General features: G+C 41.5%; 1 protein-coding gene across 6 annotated transcripts in view; it reads right to left on the reverse strand.

Moving 5' to 3' along the window:
* Window positions 1-24,452, reverse strand: part of CHD2 (chromodomain helicase DNA binding protein 2) — an 83,106-nt gene that overhangs the window by 41,343 nt on the left and 17,311 nt on the right. For 5 of the 6 annotated variants that reach the window (XM_042824224.1, XM_042824228.1, XM_042824223.1 and 2 more), the window contains 4 exons: window positions 23,867-23,946; window positions 19,944-20,000; window positions 11,240-14,440; window positions 10,769-10,902 (listed from right to left, as the gene is read on the reverse strand). In XM_042824224.1, the coding sequence (XP_042680158.1) occupies window positions 10,769-10,830 (62 nt within the window). In that variant the 5' untranslated portion in view covers window positions 10,831-10,902; window positions 11,240-14,440; window positions 19,944-20,000; window positions 23,867-23,946. Of the gene's footprint in view, window positions 1-10,768; window positions 10,903-11,235; window positions 14,441-19,943; window positions 20,001-23,866; window positions 23,947-24,452 lie in introns of all 6 variants that reach the window. The other variant, XM_042824227.1, reaches the window with a different exon arrangement.

Here is a 24,452-nt window from a genome sequence, read left to right on the forward strand (position 1 = left end):
GCATCCAAGAAAACGATTCACCAGCTGTTCCTGGGACAGCAGGACACATCCTGTGAAGCCACCCCTGGGGCCCTGACCTCAGAAGGCATCTGGAGGCATCCAAACCCCTGCTGCCACCACACCAATAGCAACATCAGGCTGGCACTGCATTAAGTTGGCAGTATTCCATGGGGGCACAGAAAAAAAAAACCAAAAAAACTTTTCCTCAATTGGACTTATTAGCAAGAGCTGGAAGAAATTAGAACAATGCTGGGGCCAGACAGCATTGCAGTATTGTGCAAAGACAGAGCAGCAATTGCTGGCCTCCTCCCACGCCAGAGCTCGTTGTTTCTCAAGGCCCTGAGCTTTATTACAAGGACAGAGGAACACAGCCTTCCTAGACACAAATAGCCATCACTCATGTACATTACCTACGTTATGCAGACTGTCATTTTCTTCCTTGATGTGAACAGTGTTTTCTGAAAAGGCCATTTCCTAGTGACAGGCACAAATGCTGCACACGCCTGCCCTACTAAGGAAAGGCCCCTTGTAGTAATTTAAGCAATTAAACACAAGTTGTTACTCTGATATCTACTGTATTTAAACTCTTGCATGTCCTGTAGATGAGAAATGGTATGTCCTTCTCTAGGCTGCTGCAAATAATATAAAACAACAATGAAATCCAGTTAAGACAAAAGGATTTGTGCTCGTTGTCGTTTCTATATTAAAATGCTAAATAATAGTAATAAAAAGCCAATTCCATAAAGTGATCTCAATAAATACCACTGAGACAATCGGGGCAGTGCTTCCACCTGCAAACTGAATACAAGGGATTACCAATGTGACACTTCAATTCAGGTCCCACCACTGTACATAACACAACACTGAAGGGCTCCTTCCGAGGCTGGTTTGGGAATATGTCCTGCTTTAAGATACATGAGTTAATATCCAAAATGGCCTATTTTCTACTGAAGTATAATTGAGGGTAAGCTATAAACATCCAACCAGTCCCACGCGCTTCCAATTCAGTACTGATAATCACCCATTAATGCCAAAACCACAGCTGGATCTTTGGTAACTGCATTAAAGTGAGAAAATTTTTAATAGGAATTACTAATCTGCTAATGCTCAGCAGATCATGTTCCTTTGTTTTCTAAGAACTACTCAGGCTGGAATTCTGTTTTAATTAAGAATCTGCTGGATGGAAGGAAAAAAAATACACAAATAAAAAACAACTAAATCATCCCTTACCAAGAAGGACACGTTCCTTCCAAGAAATAAGTGGCTGAATGGCAATGATAAGACCTTTCACCATCAGGCATCTACGTTTACAAGGCAATTACAGCATGCCTGAAGCCTCCTGAGTTAGCATTTAGTATTTCACGCCTGAGCAACATGACTTCTTTCTATAGGAGATCATCTTTGCTAACAGCAACAAAACGTTTTAAATGCTCCCAACCAGTAAAAACAGCGGATGCTCTCAGAAGATAAAAGGCAAGCTGACAACTCTCAGCACTGACCCAACACGTTGCTGGAGTCAAGAGCTGCCCTGGAAATGGCTCTTACCAGCACCTTCCTGCCCATGCTTCAAAACTCAGCTTTCAATAGACAGAAGTTGAATGCAGCCAGTGGGAGAAGTGAGGATGAAAAGTCCAAGATCCTCCCATAAGCCAAATCCCTCCTTCTCTAATCTCTAATAAGATTTTTAAGTACTCAACACATCACTGTTTTGAATCTAAACAAGTTTGAATCCCAACAGCAACACTCTGCTAGGCTTTGCAAGCTGAACTGGCACTTGGTGCTGGCCAAGTAACCCAGGTGCTAGCCAAATAATCCTAGTGCAGGCTCAAAACAGTCTTCAGCACAGGCTCCAGGAGTCGGATAATAGCAGAAACGAAACTTATTGATCCCTGCAGGCAAACACATGCTTCACCCCTGTGTATGGCTGAGCAAAGCTTCCCGTGGCGTATAGATGACAGAGGCCCAGGTCCCCACTTTCATCTCAGCTCACTGTCACTGAACTGGGAACACGAAGCACTCGCTCCCACCCACCTTTACTCGGCAGCCCTTGTTCCCAAAACTCACCTTTTGCTTGAGCCAGCATGAACAGGGTCTCCAGAACTTTGTAAGTATATCATGCCTAGCAGTACAGTGGAGAAAGGGGCCAGCAGCATGACTCCAATTTTGGGATAGGAAGAAGCCACTTTGGCAATACCTGAATCCACATCCTCCTCCTCTGGCAAAACCAATGATCCTGCCACAAGGGTCAGTTGCATTCCAGCCCCATGGTAATCCTGGTTGGGAACACAGCTGAAGGGGCTGGGACATGTTCCAGCCATACACTCAGCAGGCACATGAGACCGAGCAGCTGTGCATCTCCCCCAGGCCCTAGGGCATGCATCTTTTAGGTCCAGCTTTACCACTAGAAGGGGTTTCTCACTCCCTTTAGTTTTTCAGTGAGGGCTGCCAGCATCACCTGCCCACCAGCAGCACCGGTCATGGAAGCAACCTTGGATTTACTCCAAAGCACACAGTGGCAAAGACAATGCAAGCCACCAACTCACAACTATTTCAAACAGATATGCTTTCCTAATGTGACCTACACACAGGTGGTTCTACACACAAAGGGAATGTGACAAACCACGTAACGTGCACTGATCCAGCCAGATCCCACACTGCTTTCTTTTTAACATTTCCCCGAATATAAATGTGATGTTCTCTATTATCATATACAAACATACACTGTGTTTATGTATACTAGGAACAAGCATTATCAGTTAATCGTGATGCATGGCCCAAGACACACAGTAGCTGTAAAAATAACAAATTAAAAAAATCAAGCCATGTAAATCTGTAGCCATGGAAAGCAACATGAGTGGTTGTGGCTACAGGTCACTCGATAAACAGGGATAATAAATGGATCACAAGAACTTGAAAGTTCTCAATAGGATCCATCCTTTGCCTAAGAAAACAAAAAAGTTCACAAGCCAACGCTATGCGAAGTACAGCTGTGGAGAAAGAGACAGAGCTTGTAGAAGAGCTAACTGAACAACACCCAACCTGTGTCACTGAAAATAAATCCATTCATAACTTCATAGGCTTTATTTTCAAAAAAGTGATAGGCACCCACCCATCTCCTGAGGCAGTGGCTTTTGCTAGTGATAACAGTTGAGACAGTTTAGTCAACAAAGACTAAAGTTTCCCAGCCTGGGTTAGTCAATGAACTTATCTCCTGCAGGCAACAAAGCAAATGGGGGAGGGAATGGAGAGGAAGAAAAGTACTGCCATTACTCTGTTATCAGTACTCACGCACTGCTTGTGTCTCTAGTTCTAAACTACAACACACTGAAGGCAGAGAGGCTCTTCAGCACCTTAAAATACTCACAACATACAGATCTGGGAAAATCTGGATAGGCTGTCATGGGGCACAAGAACCCACGGCTTATGTACCTGCCAGATAACCAAGGTGCCCTTCAAAACACAGATGAAACGGAGGGATTTGGAGGTAGAAAAATATTTCCCCAATCTCACGTAATGACAGGCAACTTTTCCTCCTCGATAGGCATTTGTATATTCTCCATGGTAACTCTTCCTCCACACGTGACTGCAAACCCGGCTTGCAGAAAGTGGGTGTTAATTACATTTACACAGCAGCAGGCACAACAGGCCCACCGTGCAACCCAAAAAACAGGGGATTATGCACCCAGCAGGCATCCTATCTGAATAACCATCTGAATTGGCTTGTGCCACTTGCCAGCCTGGCTCAAAGAACAGGAAGGGGAGGAGGCAGAGGGAAATGTCCACAGACACCATTTACTTGCTCCAGCACAGGACTCCCAAATGCCAAAGGCAAAGCAGTCCTGAGCACAGAGCGAGCTAAATATATCCTTCTCTGCTTTGCTGCAGCTCAAAGCAGATGGGGCTATCTTGAATGACAAGTATTTTCCAGAAAATTTCCTCCCCTCGTCCCCCACACTACAAAGGCCCCACATTATGCTTGCATAATAAAGCAAAACCAGCAGTTCATTCATGAGTGGGAGAGGGGGCTCTCCTGCTCTCTGATCTTTGGGCCAGAGGCTGAAAATGCCTGGGATGTTTAGCGGGGAGAAAAAAAAAAGAAACAAAAAGACGGTGACAAAAGGAGTCACAACTTGTCTGCTTGATTAAGGAGTGCCATTGAGAACGTCCAAAGGCAGCACAGCATCCCTCCCTGCACTAATTGCAGTGTAGAAAGTACAATTGCAGCCCTCACGGATTTGAAAGGACAGCTCTCCCCACCCCCAGGAAGGCAGCAAAGCATTGCAACGCTCAACATCCATTACTGAGCCACTCCAAACCACACACTGCACTGAGCAGCTCCATGCAATGCAGCCAACGGGTGCTTATGCTTTTCCAGGCGGCTGAAACAAGGCGTGGGGGGGGAACTCACCGTACCCCACTGCCACTCCAGCTCCTACTTCAGGCAGCACAATGGGAACAGCACACATTGCCAGATAGAAAGAATTCGAAGCTGCAAGACAGGGAGGCTGCACAGCACACAGCATGCAAGACAAGTCTAAACTACTGCAGCGAGCAGGTTGTGTTTTTTTCTCCATTTAACATGCGCAAGTTTCCTTTGAGAAGTAATACGGTAAAGAAACAGAATAATATGAGAATTTGTGACTTAGAATCAGTTACAAAAAGTCAGAGGCACAGCTTCCTTCCTGGTGCCAGATGACCCGCAGTTCAGAAGAACGGAACTTGACCTAGCCTGAGAATCGCATTCCACGTGTCTGTTGAAAGCTTTTTCTAAGCAACAGATCTAAGGCTTGCCTTAAGCCTCCATTGTACAGACAGCACATGGCATGCAAAGCCCTCCAACCGACAGCCCCGCTGGCTTCAGAGCAGAGGCTCCTCCCCATGAAAGAGACATAAATGACTCCTCGAGTTAATATGTGAACAATTACACCACATCTGCACCCAGCAAGAAAACTCACAAGAAACAAACTATTACAACTTTTTTTTTTATTTTCCTAGGGATCTGAGTGTTCTGAAGACAGGGAATTCTTCACATTGCAACACAATCGCTTGGAGCTGGGAGCAGAGGTTTGTGAGCAGCAAACCGATGAGGAGCACAGCAAGCTGTGAGGCTCAGTACTTGGCAAAGGCTCCCCAGGAGCCCAGCCAAAATGTGAGGCTGCGTGAGCAGTTACCAGCACCATACCAGGAGAGGATCCCAGAGAGGATCCCATGGATCCCATATAGACTGCTTCTAGATAGATGATCTCAAAACGTTAACATTAAGTAAACCCTATGTTGAAAAATAATAGTTTTGTAGCAGTGCTGCACAAGCAGCAGGGTCATAAATGCTACTGCATATTTGGAAAGACTAATCAACATTTTGCTTATTATATTATAGCAAGAAGACATTCCCAGCTCCACGAAAAGAAGGCATGAGCAGTGCGACGCTTACAAAAAGCTTCATCACAAGCCACCAGACACTAATTTTTCTTCTCACTGATTTTGCTTTCATTCCAATGATCCTTTGCAGGATACGGGCAGTTTTTACAAGCACCCCACCACCTCTTGGAAGCAGCTCGTTTGGTGGTGTTTCAGCACACATCTTGTCATAGAAGTACACCAGCAAAATTTATGTAAGACACCATGTCAGTAGGGCAGTGCATCCTTTGCTAGAAGGCTGCTTAACTAATTACGATAATCCAGGCTACCCCCTCCCTCAGTGTTGTTCAGTTCATATTCACATCCCTTGAAGGAAAAAAAAACAAAAGAAAGTGCTGTTTTGCATTTTCTCCATCCATTAGAGCCTTCCAGAGCCACAGAAACATTTCTCATCTTCAGAACTCGACCTAACTTAAAAGTGCAATTCCTACTGGGACTGCTGTCTGCAGCACAACAGGTGCTCATATACACCTCCATGTTATTTATCAGGAGAAGCCACTTCAGCCCGCTGCCAAACCCACGCCTCACTGCAGCTGATCGGAGTTCAAAAGCAGCACAGCCACGGCATCAGAAGCGTCAGTTCAGGCACTGCTCACAGCCCCAGGTGTATACTTGAAGTTCACTTCAACTCTGAAAGAAATAGCTGTGCTCTTGACATCATTTCTCCCCCATCTGTGGGAGTGTTCCACATCAGCTCTACTCAGAAGCGGGGGAAGGTTCGCAGAGGGTAACTGTTGCCCTCAGTGCTGCAGGTGAAACATCCACCCAAGGAAGCAGAACAGGTGTTTCATTTCCGATCTCAGCACAGCAGCTCCTCATGGCAGCAGCACTGTGAAATGCAGGCAGGAGATGTTTGTGGCATGGCACGTGTGCCCCAGCTCAGCAGAGCTCTGGCTGAAACACGTGCCACGTGCTACAGGAGTGTTTGTGAAGGGTTGCTGAATTACCCAGGTGAGCTCTGGTTTTCCATTTTTATTCAGCAGAAGTCACGCATTTCAAGAAAATATAAAATTTAATTATCTACCTTAGAAAGTTTAACTAAAGGACACAATCCAAAAGAGATGAAATCTAGCTAAATGCAGCTCCCTGCAGTCGGTGAGCTTTATATATAGTATCCATTCCTGGCAGCAGTCATAAAACAGGAAACTGAGAAGTTTTAGCTCTCAGAATTGCGCGTTTGTAATTTGATGAGACATTTCCTTTGAGAGGATAATGTGAAACAGAAGTCACAAAAGAAGAACAACCTCCCTTGTGCCCCCCCACAGCTTACATCACTGCTTGTACGAATTCCTCACACATTACTCCTTTGGATTCCTACTCTGAGAAAGCATTTTCCCTTTTCCAAAAAAGGCCTTCGACAGCTTCATAAAGGGTTAAAGATCAAGTAGGAAGAAGAAAAATCTCATTTAAGAATGCACCAGCACAAGTGAAACCGAAAGAGACTGTGCGCGCAGGACGGCAGAGCAGTACACAGTAACCTGCCAGCGTGGACGTAAAGCTAGAACTGTGGTTTAGTAAACACAGCCACTGCCTCCACTCAGCCTGGATAAAGCCAGTCGTACAAAATATGCTGGGAGTAAAAGGAAATTTAATTTTCAATGATTTAGGAATGCTGCAAGCTGAAACGCTACGAAAGACATTCAGGTGCTTCAGGAATACTGTATTCTGCAATTACTTCCAAAGTACAAAAAAAAGCCACAGCAAAAATAGTTTCCAAGTCACCCCCTCCTCGCTTCCAAAAACAGCCCGCGGTTCGTTTCGTAGAAGCACAAAGGAAACCCAGAAGGCAGAGGATGAGAGAAGGGTAGCGAAGGCGCTGGGCTCCCACCGAGGGCACCCAGCGCTCCCACAGCACCCGGCGCTCGGCACGCAGCCCGCTCCCAGCACCCAGCGCGCAGGCAGGCTGCGCACGCAGCCCCAGGCAGGGCCCAGCCTCCCGCAGCGCCGCCGTCCAGCCAGCTGTTACCAGGCGAGCGCGCAGCCAATCCCCGGCCCCGGCGAGCACAAGATGGCCTTTGAACTCCCCACCAGCAACTTCCTGCTGTTTTTAGAGTACACACAGTGCAATGCAGTATGTCTGTCAGCTATGCGGCACAAAGGAACAGCCATTTTGTGACTCGACCGGACCCGCACCAAAATGCCAGGCGGAGCGGCCTTCCCCTCGCCCTTCGCGGGGTATCGTGGCCTTCCTCGTGCCGCAAAAGAGGAAGAGCTGCCCCACGCTCCCCTTGACAGAGGTGCAGCCATTTCTGCTCACAGCCTCGTCCCCCCACCCCCCCGCACGAAGTGCTCTGTCTGGAACTACATCTTCATAAAATGGCTGCCGAGGAGCAGCGAGCCGTTCTGGGCCGAGCCGGCAGCGCAGCCTGCAGCACGCTGCCCACAGAGCCACTGCCGAGTCAGAGCCGCTGCTCCGAACAACACAGCCTCAGGCCCACCCTGCTTTAACTTTTTTTTTTTTTTTTTTTTTCTCTGTTTTTCCTCCAAAATGGTGAGAAGACCTAAATGCAATGGGCTGTTCAGCCCTGCAGCCTTCGTAACAAATTCCCTGCACGCATGGATGTAAGAGCCACTGCAACAAAGGCAGGGAGCGAGCCAAGGGAAACCAAGATGGTGGCTGTGTGCTGTGAACTATCCCTGCACCACTCCAGGGGTCACAGGACCCCCACCTGCACTGCACTGCTGCAGCTCACATCACGGTTGCACTGAACGTGTCCAGCACAAGCTCCCACCTTTCAAGAAGGGTAAAACGAAGGATGCTGGGAAGCATCAGGACTGTGTTTGGCTACATGCAATTCATGCCCCCAACACACAGGTGGTGGTTATTAGAACCTCACCCATGTGGAGGAGGTGGCCCAGAATTGATCACTTGACAGCAAGGCAGGCCCAGCACTGTGGGGAGAAGGGACATGAGGGCAGGTGTGGTTGGTCCCCCAGGGACACCACCACAGCACTCCTTCAGCTCACAGACTGGGGGGTCAGCATCGTTTTGTCCCCAGCAATGATCACCCGCTCCAGGACAACCCTCAGATGGATTCTGGTTTGTTCACACAGCTTTTCACTTCCTTTGGACTGGCAATGCAGGTGTCAATTCCAGATACTCCCCAGGCTGCGCACTGAAGGAGCATTGAAGTATTACATTTTCTTCTCCTTTAACATCTTTTTTTCCTAATCCTGTATTTTGGCATCTCCAGCTCAAGTGGTAGTGGTTGTATCCACCTTATCCACCCACTGCCACCATCCACACCTCCAATCCAGGACTACAGACCAGGACTTCACCAATGTACACATGGTCACAACTCAGGAAAGAAAAAAAAAAGAAAAAAAAAAAAAAAAAAAAAAAAAAAAAAGGCCAGCAGCATTTGAGGTGCAGACATGAGCGCAGCTCTGGGCTGCAGTAAAGCAAAGTGGTGGCTTTACTTCCTAGAAATCATTTCCCCTGCAACTTCAAGTCAACCTCAGGAAGTAAAGCCCATTTTACGACATTCAGCTGACTCACAGCTCAGAAGCCAGCTCGACAGGGCTCACTCACAAACAGCCCGTGTTCAATTGTTCCCACACCTCAGGTGAGGGGATGTTACCCACAGCAAGTTTATTTAGGGAAGAACAGTGGAAGAGGCAGGGTAACCTCACAACAGGTGTTGCGTATAAATCAATCGAGATAAACAACCTTTCAAAGAAATCAGCAAAATCACACATGTGAGACTATGCAAATATAATCACCCCGAGGACAAAAACACAAAGGTCTTCTTTCTGTGCAGCTACTGCTAGATGTCTCTGTTTTCACCTCCTATTCAGCACAGTATTTCTAGCAGATACGCTGCCTTAATTTTGATTTCCTGAGCAAATCACACCTACTATTGCTTTAGCTGTCAACCCGCACTTAAAACAACCAGAAAAACAAAGTGAATACTCTTTTTTCTTTTTTTAAATAAGACTTCTAAAGCAATATCAGCAGTATTTCTAACAACACGAATATTAAGGTTTGAAAATCTGACTTATTTTCAGATTGCATTACTATAACATCACTGTATAGGTGCTATATATAATGTTTCAACATCCCTAAAGCTAACATTATTAATAATCATTTTCAACTTACCCCCATCCATTCTAGGATTAAAAATTTGACCGCAGTCTTAATACATCTCAAATACCATAAATGTATTTTAGAATGTCACAGCACTTGGATAATATTCCCACAGTATGTCAAGTGTGCGTTTAAGGTTAAATAATGGACATCAAAAATACCAGTCAAACACCTGCAAACATCACATCAGAGCACATGTGATACCACAAACTGTTCAGAATTTTTTTTTTATTAGTGCGACTTAAAAATTACTTAACACCAAAGGAAAAATAATAAGCAGGCCAGAATTCCATCAAAATTAACAAAATGCAAAACTCGGCGTATTTACAAACCAGAAAACAAAATGCATGTAAATTAATTTTCAATTTTTTTTTTTTAAAGTCGACCCATTAAATATAAAAATGAGCAATTGGTAATTATACTCGTGCATTCTTAACGAACCAACATTGTCAGTATTCAATACTTTTCCTACATCAAGGTTCAGTTCATAAAAACCTGTAAAGAATCTATAATTACTTCACAAAATAAATAAAAATACTCCCAGCAATAATACATTAAATAAACAGACAATGCATTTGCAGCCTCTTGTTAGCAGCCCCAGTTTGTATTTTATAATACAAAATGCTACGACCACTGGAGAAAAGTTGAGTATAAATTGTATGAAAATATTCTAAAATATCAAAACAGCATCAAAGTTCCACAAGCTCAAATAAAAAATGAAGTAAGGGCTACCGGACAGAAAGGCACTTTTCAGTTTATATTTTAAAATGAGCTTTTTTTCATTCATGCAACTTTTTCTTGTGCCTATTTACTATAATTTACTACTACACCAGGCTTCTGTATGGCCCTCAGTTAAAGTTTAGACTTCTGAGATTCTTCAAAGAAAAATTTGCCTTGTATGTAAAATGGTGCAATGCAGCAATGGCTAAACCGACAAGGTCATTTTTCACAGCACAAAAAACCTAAAAACTGAAATTCAAAAGCTGGAAAAACATCATACAGAGAAAAGGGCTCCCCTGAATGAAGGTACAGTACCTTTTGACTATGACATGGGCCCTTAAGTCACAACACAACTTTCAGAAATTGCTACCAAAAAAATTAGGGTGTGGCATGCTAACAATCTCAAGGTCATTCCTTAAAAAGGAAACAAAAATCAGTAAAATGTTTTGTATTCAGCACTGACAGTAACCCAAGGCTGTCAAAGTAAACAGGGTATTCACAGGTTTTACCAAAAAAAAAAAAAAGAAAGTTGATAGATCATACCTCGATGCATTGCTGTGGACTGAACCCTCCTCTCCTTGGCTTTTGTCCTTATTTCTCATCATCTTTTTATTCTTAAATAATAAGAGGGGGTCAGGGATGTCTGCTTGCTTTGAAGTCCTGTGCCCAGGTATTTACTGTCAAAAGTTGAAAGAAAGGTAAGGTCCCAGCTCGTTTCACTGGCTTTCATTATCAGGAACAAAGTCCTGACGCTGCAATGATATTGTTGTAACAATACACAAAACTGATCGACACGGCAAAACGGAGATTTAAAACAAATAATCATTTTTTAGAGAAAAAAATACGGGGGAATAAACACCGAAGAGGAGCATCCTGCAAACTTTCCCAAAGTAACACTGGATGCAAATAATCCCTATCTTATTGCGTCATCCGAATACAGCCCGAATCGGTCGAAAATCAAAGTACTCAAAACGGCAGAAATCTAAAAATTATTATTATTAATTGCTCACCTACCTGATCCATGCACCGCCGCCAGGACCAAGTCGATCTTAGTTTCGGGTCGTGGAAAAACATTAGATCCAAAATATTTAGAGTTCGAATGATAAAATACGAAATTCAGAAAAAGAAAAAATATATATATTCTAATCCCAAAAATATGCTGTCGGTAAAGCAAAAGAAACGATAATTAGTACAAAAATGTCCGGGGGAAAAAGCTCATTAGGAGAGCGCACAAAAATGGAGGTACGCCATGGCTTCTAAGCTGGAAAAACAACGACCTGGGCTCTCTCCACGGCTTCTTCTTTCCAGCAAGGCACGAAAAGGGAGCCCTCAAAAGCTGCTTTTCTGCCCGAAAAAGGTCCGCTCGGCCCCCTATTAGTGCCTAGGAGAGGCAAGGGGCTGTGGGGGCCCCCTGAGGCTGCCCGAAAGTTAGGGAAAGTTGCGTAAAGTGTTGGGGAAGGCACGGAGCTGAGCGCGCTCTCTCTAAGGCACAGCCGCCATCTAGAGCTCCTTCCCAGCTCTGAGCTCTGCCTTTGATTGACACTCTCTACATTTACCCCACAACTCAGGTGATGTACCATAGACCCACCCCTTCATTTCTACCAAAAAAAGAGATAGCCTCCACCTAAAGGGTGCCTGCTACCCCCCACAGCCCTGGCTCCTTCCAACTACCCCAGCAGAAGGGGCACCTTAACCCCCTGTGGCTCAGCCACCCTTTTGAAACCAGAAAGAAACGTAATTTGTTCCTTTTGTTTTAAAGATTTGCTAAATATTTCAGTGCATGGGCTAAAATTACTTCCTCCCTGGACAGGAAGTGCTGCTGCTACAAGCCATTTTGAAAGAATGGCAGTGGAGCTCACAGCCATGCAGCCAACAACAGCCCACCTTGGGGGTCGCCCCACCCGAGGGGCATTTATTTTTAAATTAAGCCATAGTACCCCCAGACAAAAGCCTTTCCTTTTGTCATCCAATGCTTGCACGTAGTGCTTGGGACAGAAATGCCACGAGCTGCTGAAAAAGCCCCACAGTGCTTCCAACCCCTTCCAGCTCAACAGCGCCTCCCTAGTGGTCTGCCCCAGCAACACAAACCCAACTGCTACGGCAATCTCATCAGCGACGTGAAGGCACTGCTGTAGAATAAGTCCCACACCATCAAATGAATTATTTCTCATTTCCATTCTTAACTCATTAATATTTGCCAAGAGATTTTAAACAAAAGAATTCAAAGCCGCGAAACAGCCAAGATGAACATTCAGAAATCAAGCCACGTCTACAGTCCAACATCTGGGGTACTGAGAAGACATCACAGAGGAGATGGAGGAGAACCAAGCATCCCCAGCCTCTTGCATCCTGACCACCATTTGTTTCCCCACAAGCAACAGACAACTTAAATCACAAGGACTTCTTCCACATTTGTAGCCATCACAACCAGAGATGGAAATCAGCCATTGGGTAACTGATGGAGGGGAAGAAGGCACTGGGCAAGTTCCACTGTCTACAAGGACTGTCCGCAGCACAGCATCCCAACAGCTTGGAAACAACTGGCTTCCACCAGCTGAACCAATAAATTTCCTTTGAACTCTACACACCTGCTGCCTATTTCTGCCAACAAGCTATCATATCTCCATACCAAGAGGTACATTAAGGTCCGCTCTGCTGTCAGCATCCACTTCACTGAACGTCAGTTTACCAACAATTTACGGAAGACCCCTTAACACCTGAACTGGAACCAAGGAGTAGGACAACAAAATTGCAAATGCTTTCGGTTAACGGTAAAGAAAATCCACTCATCTGAATGTGGATCTCTAAGTTGGTCCCAGCATCCAACACCACCTCCTATAAAGCATGGCAAAAGCAAACTTCAACAGGCGAGCATTGACATCAGCATCATCGAAACAGCTGGATCCAACAAGCATGAACAACTCATTACGGTACAAGTGGATATTTCCAAAGACGCCTAAAGGAGCAAAATCACTGAATAGCCCACTTCTTTCTTTTTTTTTTTTCTTTAAAAAAACAAAAACAACAACAACTTCCATTGCTTAAGCTCTCAGAATGAGATCTGTCTTACGCATGAAGACCAACTGACACAGACAACCATGAATTTCAAGTGAAATGTAGTTGAAATATCGTTCAATTATTTCATTCACAAAAAATCTGGATTTTTTTTTTTTGTTTTTTAGTGTAAGAACCACCTTCAAATTCATTTGAAAAAGCAACCATCACCTGAAGCAGTGAGAAAATTAACACAACTTTCCTCATCAAATATATGGTACAGAATCAGGAAGCCATGTCCACATTAAATAGCAGTGAAACAGTTCAGGTACACGTACAGAACAATTTTAGGAAAAAAGACTGTTTAGGAATTATGTTGTCCAGGAAGTCTGGTAACAGTTTCTGTACACACACACACACGACTGAACAAGCACATCTTACAAACCTACAGAAAACATTTAAGTACTCCTTTATTATAACACATTTGCCCAGCCTTCAGCATGATAGCGATTCCACCTTAAAATAACTTCAGAAGGCTCAGCAGAAGCACTCTGACAACACACCAAGTTTAGAAAAAGTGCCCCACATTAAGCACCTAAATGAACAAACCAGAATAAATATTCATTAGAAGTCATAGCAAAGTGAAGATAATTTGTAAATGAAAACCACATTTTAAACATTAGGAACATAAAATTTTTACCTTGCCTTTAGTGTTTGGCAGCTAAAGTATTTCTCACTTTCATAGCAACCAAAAATACAACACTTAAATATCAACACGACCAAGAAAAGATTCAGCCAGAAAGGACAAACACAAAGCATGAAAGAAACCAAAACCTTTTATTAAGTCACTTTAAAAAAAAAAATACATTTTGTCCAATGGGATAGTAACAGATTTCTTACCAATTTAATTCCCTTCTTAAACATATATAATCTGAGAATAAAATTTTACCACCCAGTCCTCAAACAGATCCATCACTGGACAACCACTGACCCAGTCCCCTGATCAATTCAAGTGCAAAGTCCATTTTGATCGGATGATCACAACCCAGATCTTCTCTGGTTTAAAAAACACAGGAGTCCACGTTTTAACGTCCTTCTCTTGGACAGAAATATCACAGCACTCATGCATTAGTCCACTTCCTCAACCTCTCAATCAAGAGTGGAACTGCCATCTTGTTCTCATTCGTAGACTCCTTTTGACATTCTTCATCTTACTGGATTCTTAATGGAAAATTAAAAGAAAAACGCTGTTGGAATACAGATCATCTTATCTTTAAACTAAGACATTCAACAACAGTACCTTAGAATATGCTTCATTCCATATCATGCACCCAAAAATAACTAGTTTTTTCACCAACTAAGAAGGTCATCAGTTCAAAAGTCAAAAATATGAACTTGAATCCAAACTGTAAAGAAGCAGAGGAGGAATGATTTCAACTTCAAGAACCTTTTCAGGCCCCATAAGCTCCATTTAATCTTTTTTTCCTATAGCGTTAAAACACTAGATAAATCAATAGTGGGAAAACATGAGATACTTGCCCTGGGAACCATCTTTATTGGTCTGACCCATCAACTAAAGCTGACACTGCTTAGAAAAGCCAATTTAATTATAATTAACCCAAAAATTTTTAACGGCTGTTCACTGTCCTTTCTTCTAACACAGTGACCCACCAAAACCAAAGTATGAAAACTGGCTTCCTATATGAAGACAGTGACAGGAAACAAGACATTCTTGAAATCACACCATCATAATACAGCTCTCTAGCTTATGGGAGACATACAGTTCAACAAAAAAACACTTAGAAACAAAAAGGATGGCTGATCTGGTTACTACTGAGAAGAAACATGTCAGAAAGCAGATGAATAAGGTCACAAGTCAGTTTAGTTGCTTTAGCAAAGCCACCATACTACTCCTGAGCCATAGTCCAGCTTCACTTTCACGTAACAGCAATCCAGCCCACAGGTGAATTACAAAAACCAATTTCCCAGATGAACTCTATGTGGATGAACAAAAATCAAATGTCTCCACCTTTACGTTTTCTTCCAAGAGTAATAAGCTGGGGTACCTCAAGGAAACTACTAACACTCCTAACACTCAAACATCAAGAACAGGAAGTTACTCTATGGTCAAAATATCATTCTAAAATGAACGATGACCACAAGAGATTGAAACACAATAAAGATTTTATAATGGCTTCCTGATTTTGAGTATCTGCACTCTAACAATATATTTATGTATTTTGTTTTGAATGTGCACAGCTTTAATCAGATTTTAGTCTGAAAGCTAACTCCACCCCTATGCTGCTCCTGTGAGTCGTGGGCACATTCTCAGAAGGGATACAGAAATTACCCACAGTACAGCAAGAATCAGTGGAGCCATCTAGTGGGCCCCCATTATCCACGTTTCTCCATCCTCATCTCAAAATTGCCAGTAAGAGCAAAGTAAATAGTGATGGAACCAGTGCAGCAAGCCTCCACCTGACTTCCATAATGAAGTCCACCTATGGGCCTCGTGCACCATTCCTCTATAGAAAAGTTTACTCCTTGTTTTAAACACAATGGAAAAGCAGCACAGCACAGAAGTGGAATGCAGGATCTGGTCAGCCACTTTCCGTAATAAACACTGTGCATCACTTGCACTAATGGCACTCTTAGTCATGAGATCTTTGATTTCTGCTTCTGAAAACGTACATATTTGCCTAAGTTCTTTGTTTCAAGCATTCAATTTATCCTCACTGAGGACAAATTAAATATATGGAAGGGTTTCTTTTCATTGCTAACCTAAAAAAAAGCCAGTTTGTGGATTGGTTGGTTGATTGGTTTGAATGATTGTTTTATATACTAGCCTAATTTCAAACTCATTCAGCCAATTGAAAATAAAGTAATACTTTGGGTATTTTTAACAATGATGTTCAAACATGTACCAAAACATGAGGAAAAAAATCACCAGCACTAATTTGAACACTACTGTTATCATCAAATATTCAGAAGCATTAACAGCAGTGCAATGGAAGCCCTACAAATAATATCTTTAAAACGTTTTGTTTATTTCAAGAAATAAGTGGATTTAATTATTGATAATAGCTTTTCCCACTTCTCAAAAATGTAATTTAGTTATACATCACTCAACCTTGAAAGGCCCTTTTCAGTTGAGTTAGCTTTCTGCCTTAAACACTAACGAGATCTGCCAAGAAACATTTAAGGGCAAATTTCTTTACTAGGTTCACCTACACTTGGTTGTACAAAAAACTCTGCAAGTAGCCCTGTCACATTCACTTCACACACTTCTTTTGACCTTGCAAAATAATTAGCAGTAAACAGAACTGTTAGCATAATTAAGAAAATGCTGCAACAGCTACTGGTCTAGAAGTTGTTCATACATCAAGAAGTAATGGCTAACGTCGTAAGAGCAATCAATATGTCTCACATGAAACTTCTTCATTAGATGATTTCACACCACTTGTTTACTTACAAGCTGTCCTTATGAAGAAGATGGCTAAGACATTTCAGCAGCATTGCTAAAATATACTCCTCCACTAAGACATGCAGTGACCTCGCATTTAGTGCAACCATGAACAGCCACATTTCTGCCATAGTATATAGCCAGATAGCCAGATACTCAGTTCCTTCTGTAACATCAGCTAGACAATATTCCCATTTTTCCAATTTCTATTACCTACTATTCGATATACTTGTTTCCATACCCAGTATAATGGCCAAGATAAACAAAACGACCTGGGTAGTCAATGTAATATTGTTTCCTTCAAACTGGTAACCACTGGTAACATAATGACCAGTCTGGCAAACTGGTAACATTCCTGAAACCTTTGTGTTTACAAAGCTTTTGCTTCAGATAATTGCTTATGTGATACTGTATCTATTCAGAGACCAAAGCAGCAACATACATCCCTTACTGCCAAAATTGTGGTCTCATTTTTTTGGGTCAGCTGAAAGCCTTTATTTCTCAAGTATTGAGATTGAAGACCAGTGACAAGATACAGAACAGCCACGTATCAGTGCAAGTGTGCAAGACACCAACACAGTTACAAGTTCTTCAGACTGAAGTCTCTCATACTCCAAGGCTGGTATACAAGATTAGAAACTGCCTGCTGAAGAAATGGACTCCAACAGAGGGAGCTGAATGGACAGAACGAGGTTCTGGCAGATGAAACCTCAAGTTCCGTACTTCAAAGCTGATTAAAAATTTTACTTTCAAGAGTCATTAAAGATTCTGAAGATACCTCTGGTAGCTCCTGCACTAGAAGGAAAAGCAAATGTGCCCTCTGTTGACATTAAGAGCCTCCAAGTAAGTAACCAGGTGCTCTGGGCAGTCCAAAGTCCCCGTTCACATTACTGCACGTTCAAGTAAGCACAGCAGTGAAAGAAAAACAACTCATGGAATCAGCAATTTCTAACTGAGAAAAGCAGTTTTCCAGGTATTTCAGATTTAAAAATTAATGTAAAATGTGATCAAGGACAGACTTCATGTACAGCTGCACTTTTCAGGAGTATTATTTTCAAAACCAACCGTAAGTCACATTTAAATAAAAAGTATCTGGAATGAACATAAGCCACGTAGATTTTACTGCACATAGCAAAGCACGTTAACTTCATTAAAGCTCCTAGTGCTTTCCTCTCCCATCTAATTAAGAAAGGAATTAAAAATCAGAAGTATTTAAAAAGTACATTAAAACATTTTTAAAGCAGGATCCATGCTAGCAGGTACCCAGATACGGTACTAAAATACACTTTTCAAGACTCAAACATTCCCACGTTCTTTTGCAAATTCATTTTGAATTAACAGATCTTGAAGACAACTGCCTCCAATTGGCACTTTCACATTTACCCTCTCCTTGAGGTAAAGATTACAAAATAAGGACAGAAAAATTACCCAGTGTGTAACCTGAAGCCTAATCCCTCCTCAATAGACCAGATCTGACACAGCTTATTTACATTTCAATGACAAAAAATGGGAAAACATACAACAAAATGAAAGAGGTGGATATTTCACGGACAAGTGCAACACATTAATAAATCATGCTCAGAGATCATAGCAGATGATCAGGGAAGAAAGGTAACAGTGGACAGCAGCTCAGCAAGAGTTTCAAGGAACAGCTAGAGAGAATAACATCTGCTTACAACACCTGAAGAAATAAGCTGTTTTGCATACACTTGCACAATGAAAGGTAGCTTAATACTTTTAGAAGAACATAATGAAATTTAGAGAACAGAAGAAGTGGTGAAACTAAGCCAAGATCACCAAAACATGCCACACACTAAATTGAATTCCCTAAGGTTGGTCTTTTCTACTCTTTTGCTTCACGACCCAACGCACTCACTGATAAAATACTCCAAAATGAAGTGTAACAAAAGCAGCACAAGGCCACAACACATCCTGGAGTGAATAAGGACTCTCCCCCCCACACACTCCTTTTTGCTTTCCAAAGAGCTCTCTCTATCTTAGTCCTCACATCACAGGAACAGAACAGAAGAAAGTGAGCGACTTGGGAGCAGTTGCTTTTCTAGCACGTGAGGCAGCTTTGATGGCATTTTGTTCTCATTAAGGTTTGGTTGCTGGAGGTTGCTGCTAACATAGCCAGTTAAAAGTTAACAGCTACTGTGCATCACTGAAACTAGGGAAAAGCTGCATCTTGGAGCAACATGTTTTTCAAGCTACCTGCAGCCTAAGGCAGGCACTGCTCAATGAGACACCCCTTCAAACAGGGAGAACTGCCTCCAAGAAATTGCCTCTTAAAGGAACGTACGTTCTGAAGCACAGTTCCACAGGAATAGAGAGCCTCCTACTAAAGTCACTTGATGCACACAAATCCAATGGATGGCCTAAGTGAAAACGTAGAACCAAGGATGTGGAACTTTAAGCAGACAGGAAAACAAAAGGACTTGAGTATTTCCAGAGAGGGCTCCTGAAAGAGTCACAGAACGTGCCAGAGTCAGCAAACAAATCGAGACCCAACTGCTTTCAGCAAAGGAAGATGGAGACTATTCCATCCCCACCTTCATCCAGTGCAGAAATGAATAAACTCTTCTACTCAAGCCAAATGACTCAAGTCATTTTTACATGTTGACTATATGGAGAATGATTCTTAAATGAAGGTTTATCAGCTAGCAGTTTAACGCAGCAAGCTGTATCAACATTACAGCTTTCTGCAAAGCTGAAACACTCTGAAAGATGGAACAGAAACAGAATCATCATAGAAGAAAAAAGTCTATAGAGACAATTACTATCTGCTCAAAGCCACTCTCTTGAGGCTGACAGAAGCATAAAAGGACAACATGAAATGCTTGTAAGGCAAATTTATCCTGCTGTGACACTTTCCACACCATTTGTTACCTAAATTTTAAGTGCAGAGTGACAGGCATTTGTGTGTCAAGCCATTCTAAACTAGCAAATTTATGATTCAATAATGCTCATAAATACGGAGTTCAGTGACAGAAGCAGCAGAATACCACAATTACATATGAAAGCTCCTCTCCAGAAAGATAGCTTTTGTTTCTTATAGCTCAGCAACAATGCTGCTGTGGTCCTCCTAAGTGAGCCTTGTAGAAACACACACATGCACAGCAATACATTTTCAAGGACTTCAGAATGTACTCAGCCAAAAACTTCAGCAAGTTCAACATTACAGCCATATGTTGGTTTTTTTCTTTCTTAGTTGTTTTTACAGCTAAAATGTAAAAATCATTATTAAGAATAACAACTTACCAGTGCTTCAACCAAGAGCAGTTATTTTGCTTACAGTAAATCATTTCCTCAATACATCTGCAGGAAAAACAGTATATTAAATGCTTAAATTAATAGTAAAAAAAAAATAAAAACATAGACAAAGACATAGCAGACCAGAACACAGAAGCCTAGGTTTATGACAGAAGTCGAAGTTCCCCCCTTGAATAGAAACACTCCCAAGCACAAAGTATGGAAGGCACTTTTATGAAGAATCTGAACCTGAGGGATGACTGGGCAATGTGCAGTAAGAATCTGTACAACTCTCCCCCAAAAAACTATTCATAAATCTCCTAAAGAGAAAATAAACCAAGTGGAAACATGCTGAAACCAATCTGCCTTCCACATTAAAGCAATTAAAATACTCATTTCACAAATAGGTGGTAACAGTTGGATGCAGTAGGATAGTTTGACAGACTCACATGGAACAAGTTATTTGATCTGTATCTTACAAAGCTGCTCGTTATGGTCAAGTCCCAGATATGAAAACTCCATCTGGAAAATGCTTATTGGGAATCCCTACCGATAAACTCCTACTAAGAATCATGTTATGCAGAGGTAAAAAGACTAAAACAAAACCTGAAATGTCAAGACCTCACCAATTCCTCTCCTTTTCTTGCTGAATTTCATCCATACCAATCAACCTACAGTCATGAGATACAGAAGTTGCCTTCTGATGTAGAAGGAAAATACTTCTCTCATGATCTCTCAGACTCTATTTATACTAGAACACACCTTCCAACAAAGTAAAAATTAATGAACCTGTATGATGAACCATTATAATGAGGTTCATTTCCTACAGTGTTATACATTCTCATCTTCAAACTGATAGCTACTCAGATGAGTAGAAAGAAAAACAGATGAACAGTTATTTCTCTGCTGTTACAATTCACTTGAAACAACACAGGAAAAAATCCCTTTAGAGGGAAAAATTAATAAAGATCATGAGTGCATGAGTGGCATAAACATGAAGGATATCAAGATGAACATGAAATTTACATGTTTAAAATATGTACTTAAAATGATGATCCAACAGCTGTTACTAAATGAAAGCACGTGAAGGCAATCCTAAAATGGTGGATGAGTCTGTAGAACACAACATGGTTGCCAGCTTTTGACCATTCAAGAGGCACCTATCAGTCATTTACTCAGAACACACATGAAAAGCTTAAGATGTGTGAACTAGATAAAGAGGCTTAATTATGTCCTTCAAATCTCCTTCTCTCCCACATCTAACATTACACTCAATAAAACACTCAAGAGTGCAATGTAATAGATGAAGACTAAGTAAAGCCAGCCATGGAAAGGTTTTCCAGTTACAGCACTCAATCATTTCTAACAACAAAAACACATTATCTACCTTCAAGCTACTTTGTTTTCTTTAAATCTAGAGATAGCATTCATTTAAGGTAATTTCTCAGAAACTTGAATGAGGATATAAAATACGGCTTTGTAACAGCACAAAGTAAAAGCCTCCTCTACCAAAACACTCCAGTTCAGAGCTGACCAGACAGCGCTCTTCCCAACTCAGCAAAACGTTGGAGAACAGATGCAGTATTTGTTGTGGTGGCACTGCTAAGAAGTAGTGAAACCTCTCTTCATTGAACAGATGAATCCATCAAACAGTGAGTTTCACAAAACACCACCAAGATACAAGTTAATGTACATAAACAAGTGATCCTTTTTTCACTATTTTCAAACACACCCGAACAATTCAGTTTACAATTGTTGATACCCTTGAGGTATTCACTCCCTAACTATTAAATGCAGCACAAAAGCTGAATGCTTACACCAAGAGCAGCAGACTGGGCAGACAGTAAACAAAAGCTTAAGACAATTAACACATCTATTTCCTATTAAGCGTTCTTTCATACACGGCAAATTAAACAGCTCTTAATCCAACTGGTCACAGTAATTGCTGTAGATATCATGTGATTAGATTGTTAAACTAACGTGGACTTCTTTGGTAGGCTTACAGTTGCATCTTATATTTCCAGAGTACAAAGAGATGTTGTAAGTCCCCCACAGAAAACATGCTTTGCAGCACAGATGCTACTCCTTCACCAAGAGATTAGCACTAGTGTGTCCACGAAGCAGGAAAACACGTCTCCTTTCATAATGAAGCGAGACGAGCTGCTCTTAAACCACTGACTTGACATCACTTTCTTTATCAGGAGAAACTAAGGAAGTATTTTTGTGAAGATGATACAACCTATAGCCGTCCCACTGGTTTTCCACCTAAGCTGTCAATCCTACAAACGTTACGCCTTATTAATATGCTGCAGTGTGGTCATGAGCTTAAACCTTTCCTTGAGTCCCAGTAAGGCATACCTAAATTAAGGAGCAAGCTGACACTTACTAGATGAAAACACGTTCATACAAAAACAAGAGACTCCAAAGAGGTCACAAAATCAGCAAGGGACTTTTAAAACTGTTTGTATTGTAAGTATCCATTCAGCACAAACAGCATCATGATGGCATACAGAGCATATAAAACAATTAAGACCAAAGAGCTCAATTTCATATGCATTCTATAATGCTCAGGTCAGTCAAGATGACTCAGCTCTAAGCACTTTTTAAAAGCAAGTCATTAAGAGTGGTAATTTTAGTAGCTTAAAGATATAGTATTAGGACACAAATCTTGAGTTTGACTAGCTCCATTACTACCACCAAGGTCCGAATATTCTTTTATGTGAATCACAGCTCAGTCTACATAATAGACTGTAATACGCCTGGCAATTCTGGCCCTTCATAAATGAAGATTCACATGGGATTTCAAGTATGCTGTGCTGCTCTTCTCAAGGTATCAGATCATTCCTACTAATTTCTACTTCTCAAACTTCTCCTCAGGCAGAGGCACAACGAAGGTCCAAAATGCACTGAACAACGTATTTCCTTTCTAACCTTTGCTGCAGCACATCCACACAGTACGGTGTATGTCTGTTACCTGAAAACACTGATTTCCATCTTGCCTATTGTCTGCTGTTACTGCTAGAAGTTCATTACAATACAAACAGATTTAAAATGCCTAAAGAAAATAGGTATTTAACTCCTCTTATACGAGCAGGCTGTTGCTTCATCCAAGCCAAGGAGAAAAGCTGCACTCAGGTAAGTCTGTAAGACTGGTCTTCTTAACTTATGAGGATAAATTCTGTGTATATTTCAAAGCAAATTGTCAGGAGTATTTTTGAGAGTTCTGCTACACATCTCCAAGTAAACGCCCTTAAGCTCTGAGGTCCGGAATTTACATTGAAGGACATTAGCATCGTAAGCTGCAAAAAGGAACCAGTTAAGACAGACAAACAAGATTCCCAACTTTTAATTATACAGTGGTAAAAGCATGGCGCAAATGTAACATGTTACTCTGTCTCTAAACACAGAACCTCGAAATGTAAAAAATAATAATAATAATCAAACATTGGAACGCTGGTTAACTGACACTGCAAGGACAGCAAGATTTTTTTGTTCAGACTGAGTGTGGGTTTAGGCTCTTAAGAGTAAAAAGAAATTAAAATGTTGAGAAGAGAATTTCTGTGTTTCTTCTGTAAAAATAGTGCGTAAAAACTCACAAACATCACCTTTAACAAATCAATACCTTCAGTTCAACTATTTCTAAAGTTTGATTAAACTGGTAGTCGTTGACAAGAATGGCAACCCCAATAAGCACAGGCTTACTTCACAGTTCTGCTCATTTCAGATTCTTAAAAAATGTCTTACAAATAATATAAAAATCAGAAAATTAGTAAAGAGACTTGAGCATTATTTAGCATATAATAGCAGTTCTCAAATGCACTGAGATTGGAAAGAAAATTCAACAAGGTCTGAGCTTAAACACGTCATGTTTATTTTGCTTAAAAAAATAACACATATAGAATTAAAAACAGAAAACCAATGGTAGAACATACCTGGCACACACAGCATTCAATTCTGATCAAGGTCTTTTACTTGACCAGCCATCTGAATCCTCCGTATTCATTAATAGCCACTAAAGAAAAACAAAGCAAAAGAAACAAGTCTGTCAGAGAAAAAAGACACACACGGGTTTTTACCTATGGTCTTTATGTTCTTGACCAATATAAACTTCTTGAAAACATGGTGGGTGTCTTACGACTGATAAAAATTGTACCTAGAATACATGTTAATATCTGTATTTACCAAGCATTACCATTCAGGTCTCCAAAAACGAACAAGACCCCGCAGAACAGTCTTCTGCAGAAATACCTGAAGCCTAAAGTTATTCTGTCACACACAGATGTCACCATGCGCCCAAGCATTAATGCTACAAACGTTCTGAATACAAAAAATACAGTTTCTGAAGCTGAATGCCTGTTTTCACAGGTGAAACGAGACGCATGCAGTTATCTGGGTCTACACAAATACACTGTCACCTCCCTCAAATACAACACGTGTGTATATTTACACACATACAGTCCACTTTCATAACTAACCTTAGAAAAGCTAAAGTGAAAAGAGAAGGGGCATGTATTTCAT

The sequence above is a fragment of the Centrocercus urophasianus genome, unplaced genomic scaffold, assembly GCF_019232065.1.
Source record: "Centrocercus urophasianus isolate 14NV4802_14NV808 unplaced genomic scaffold, USGS_Curo_1.0 seq_23, whole genome shotgun sequence".
NCBI classification, from domain to species: Eukaryota; Metazoa; Chordata; class Aves; order Galliformes; family Phasianidae; genus Centrocercus; species Centrocercus urophasianus.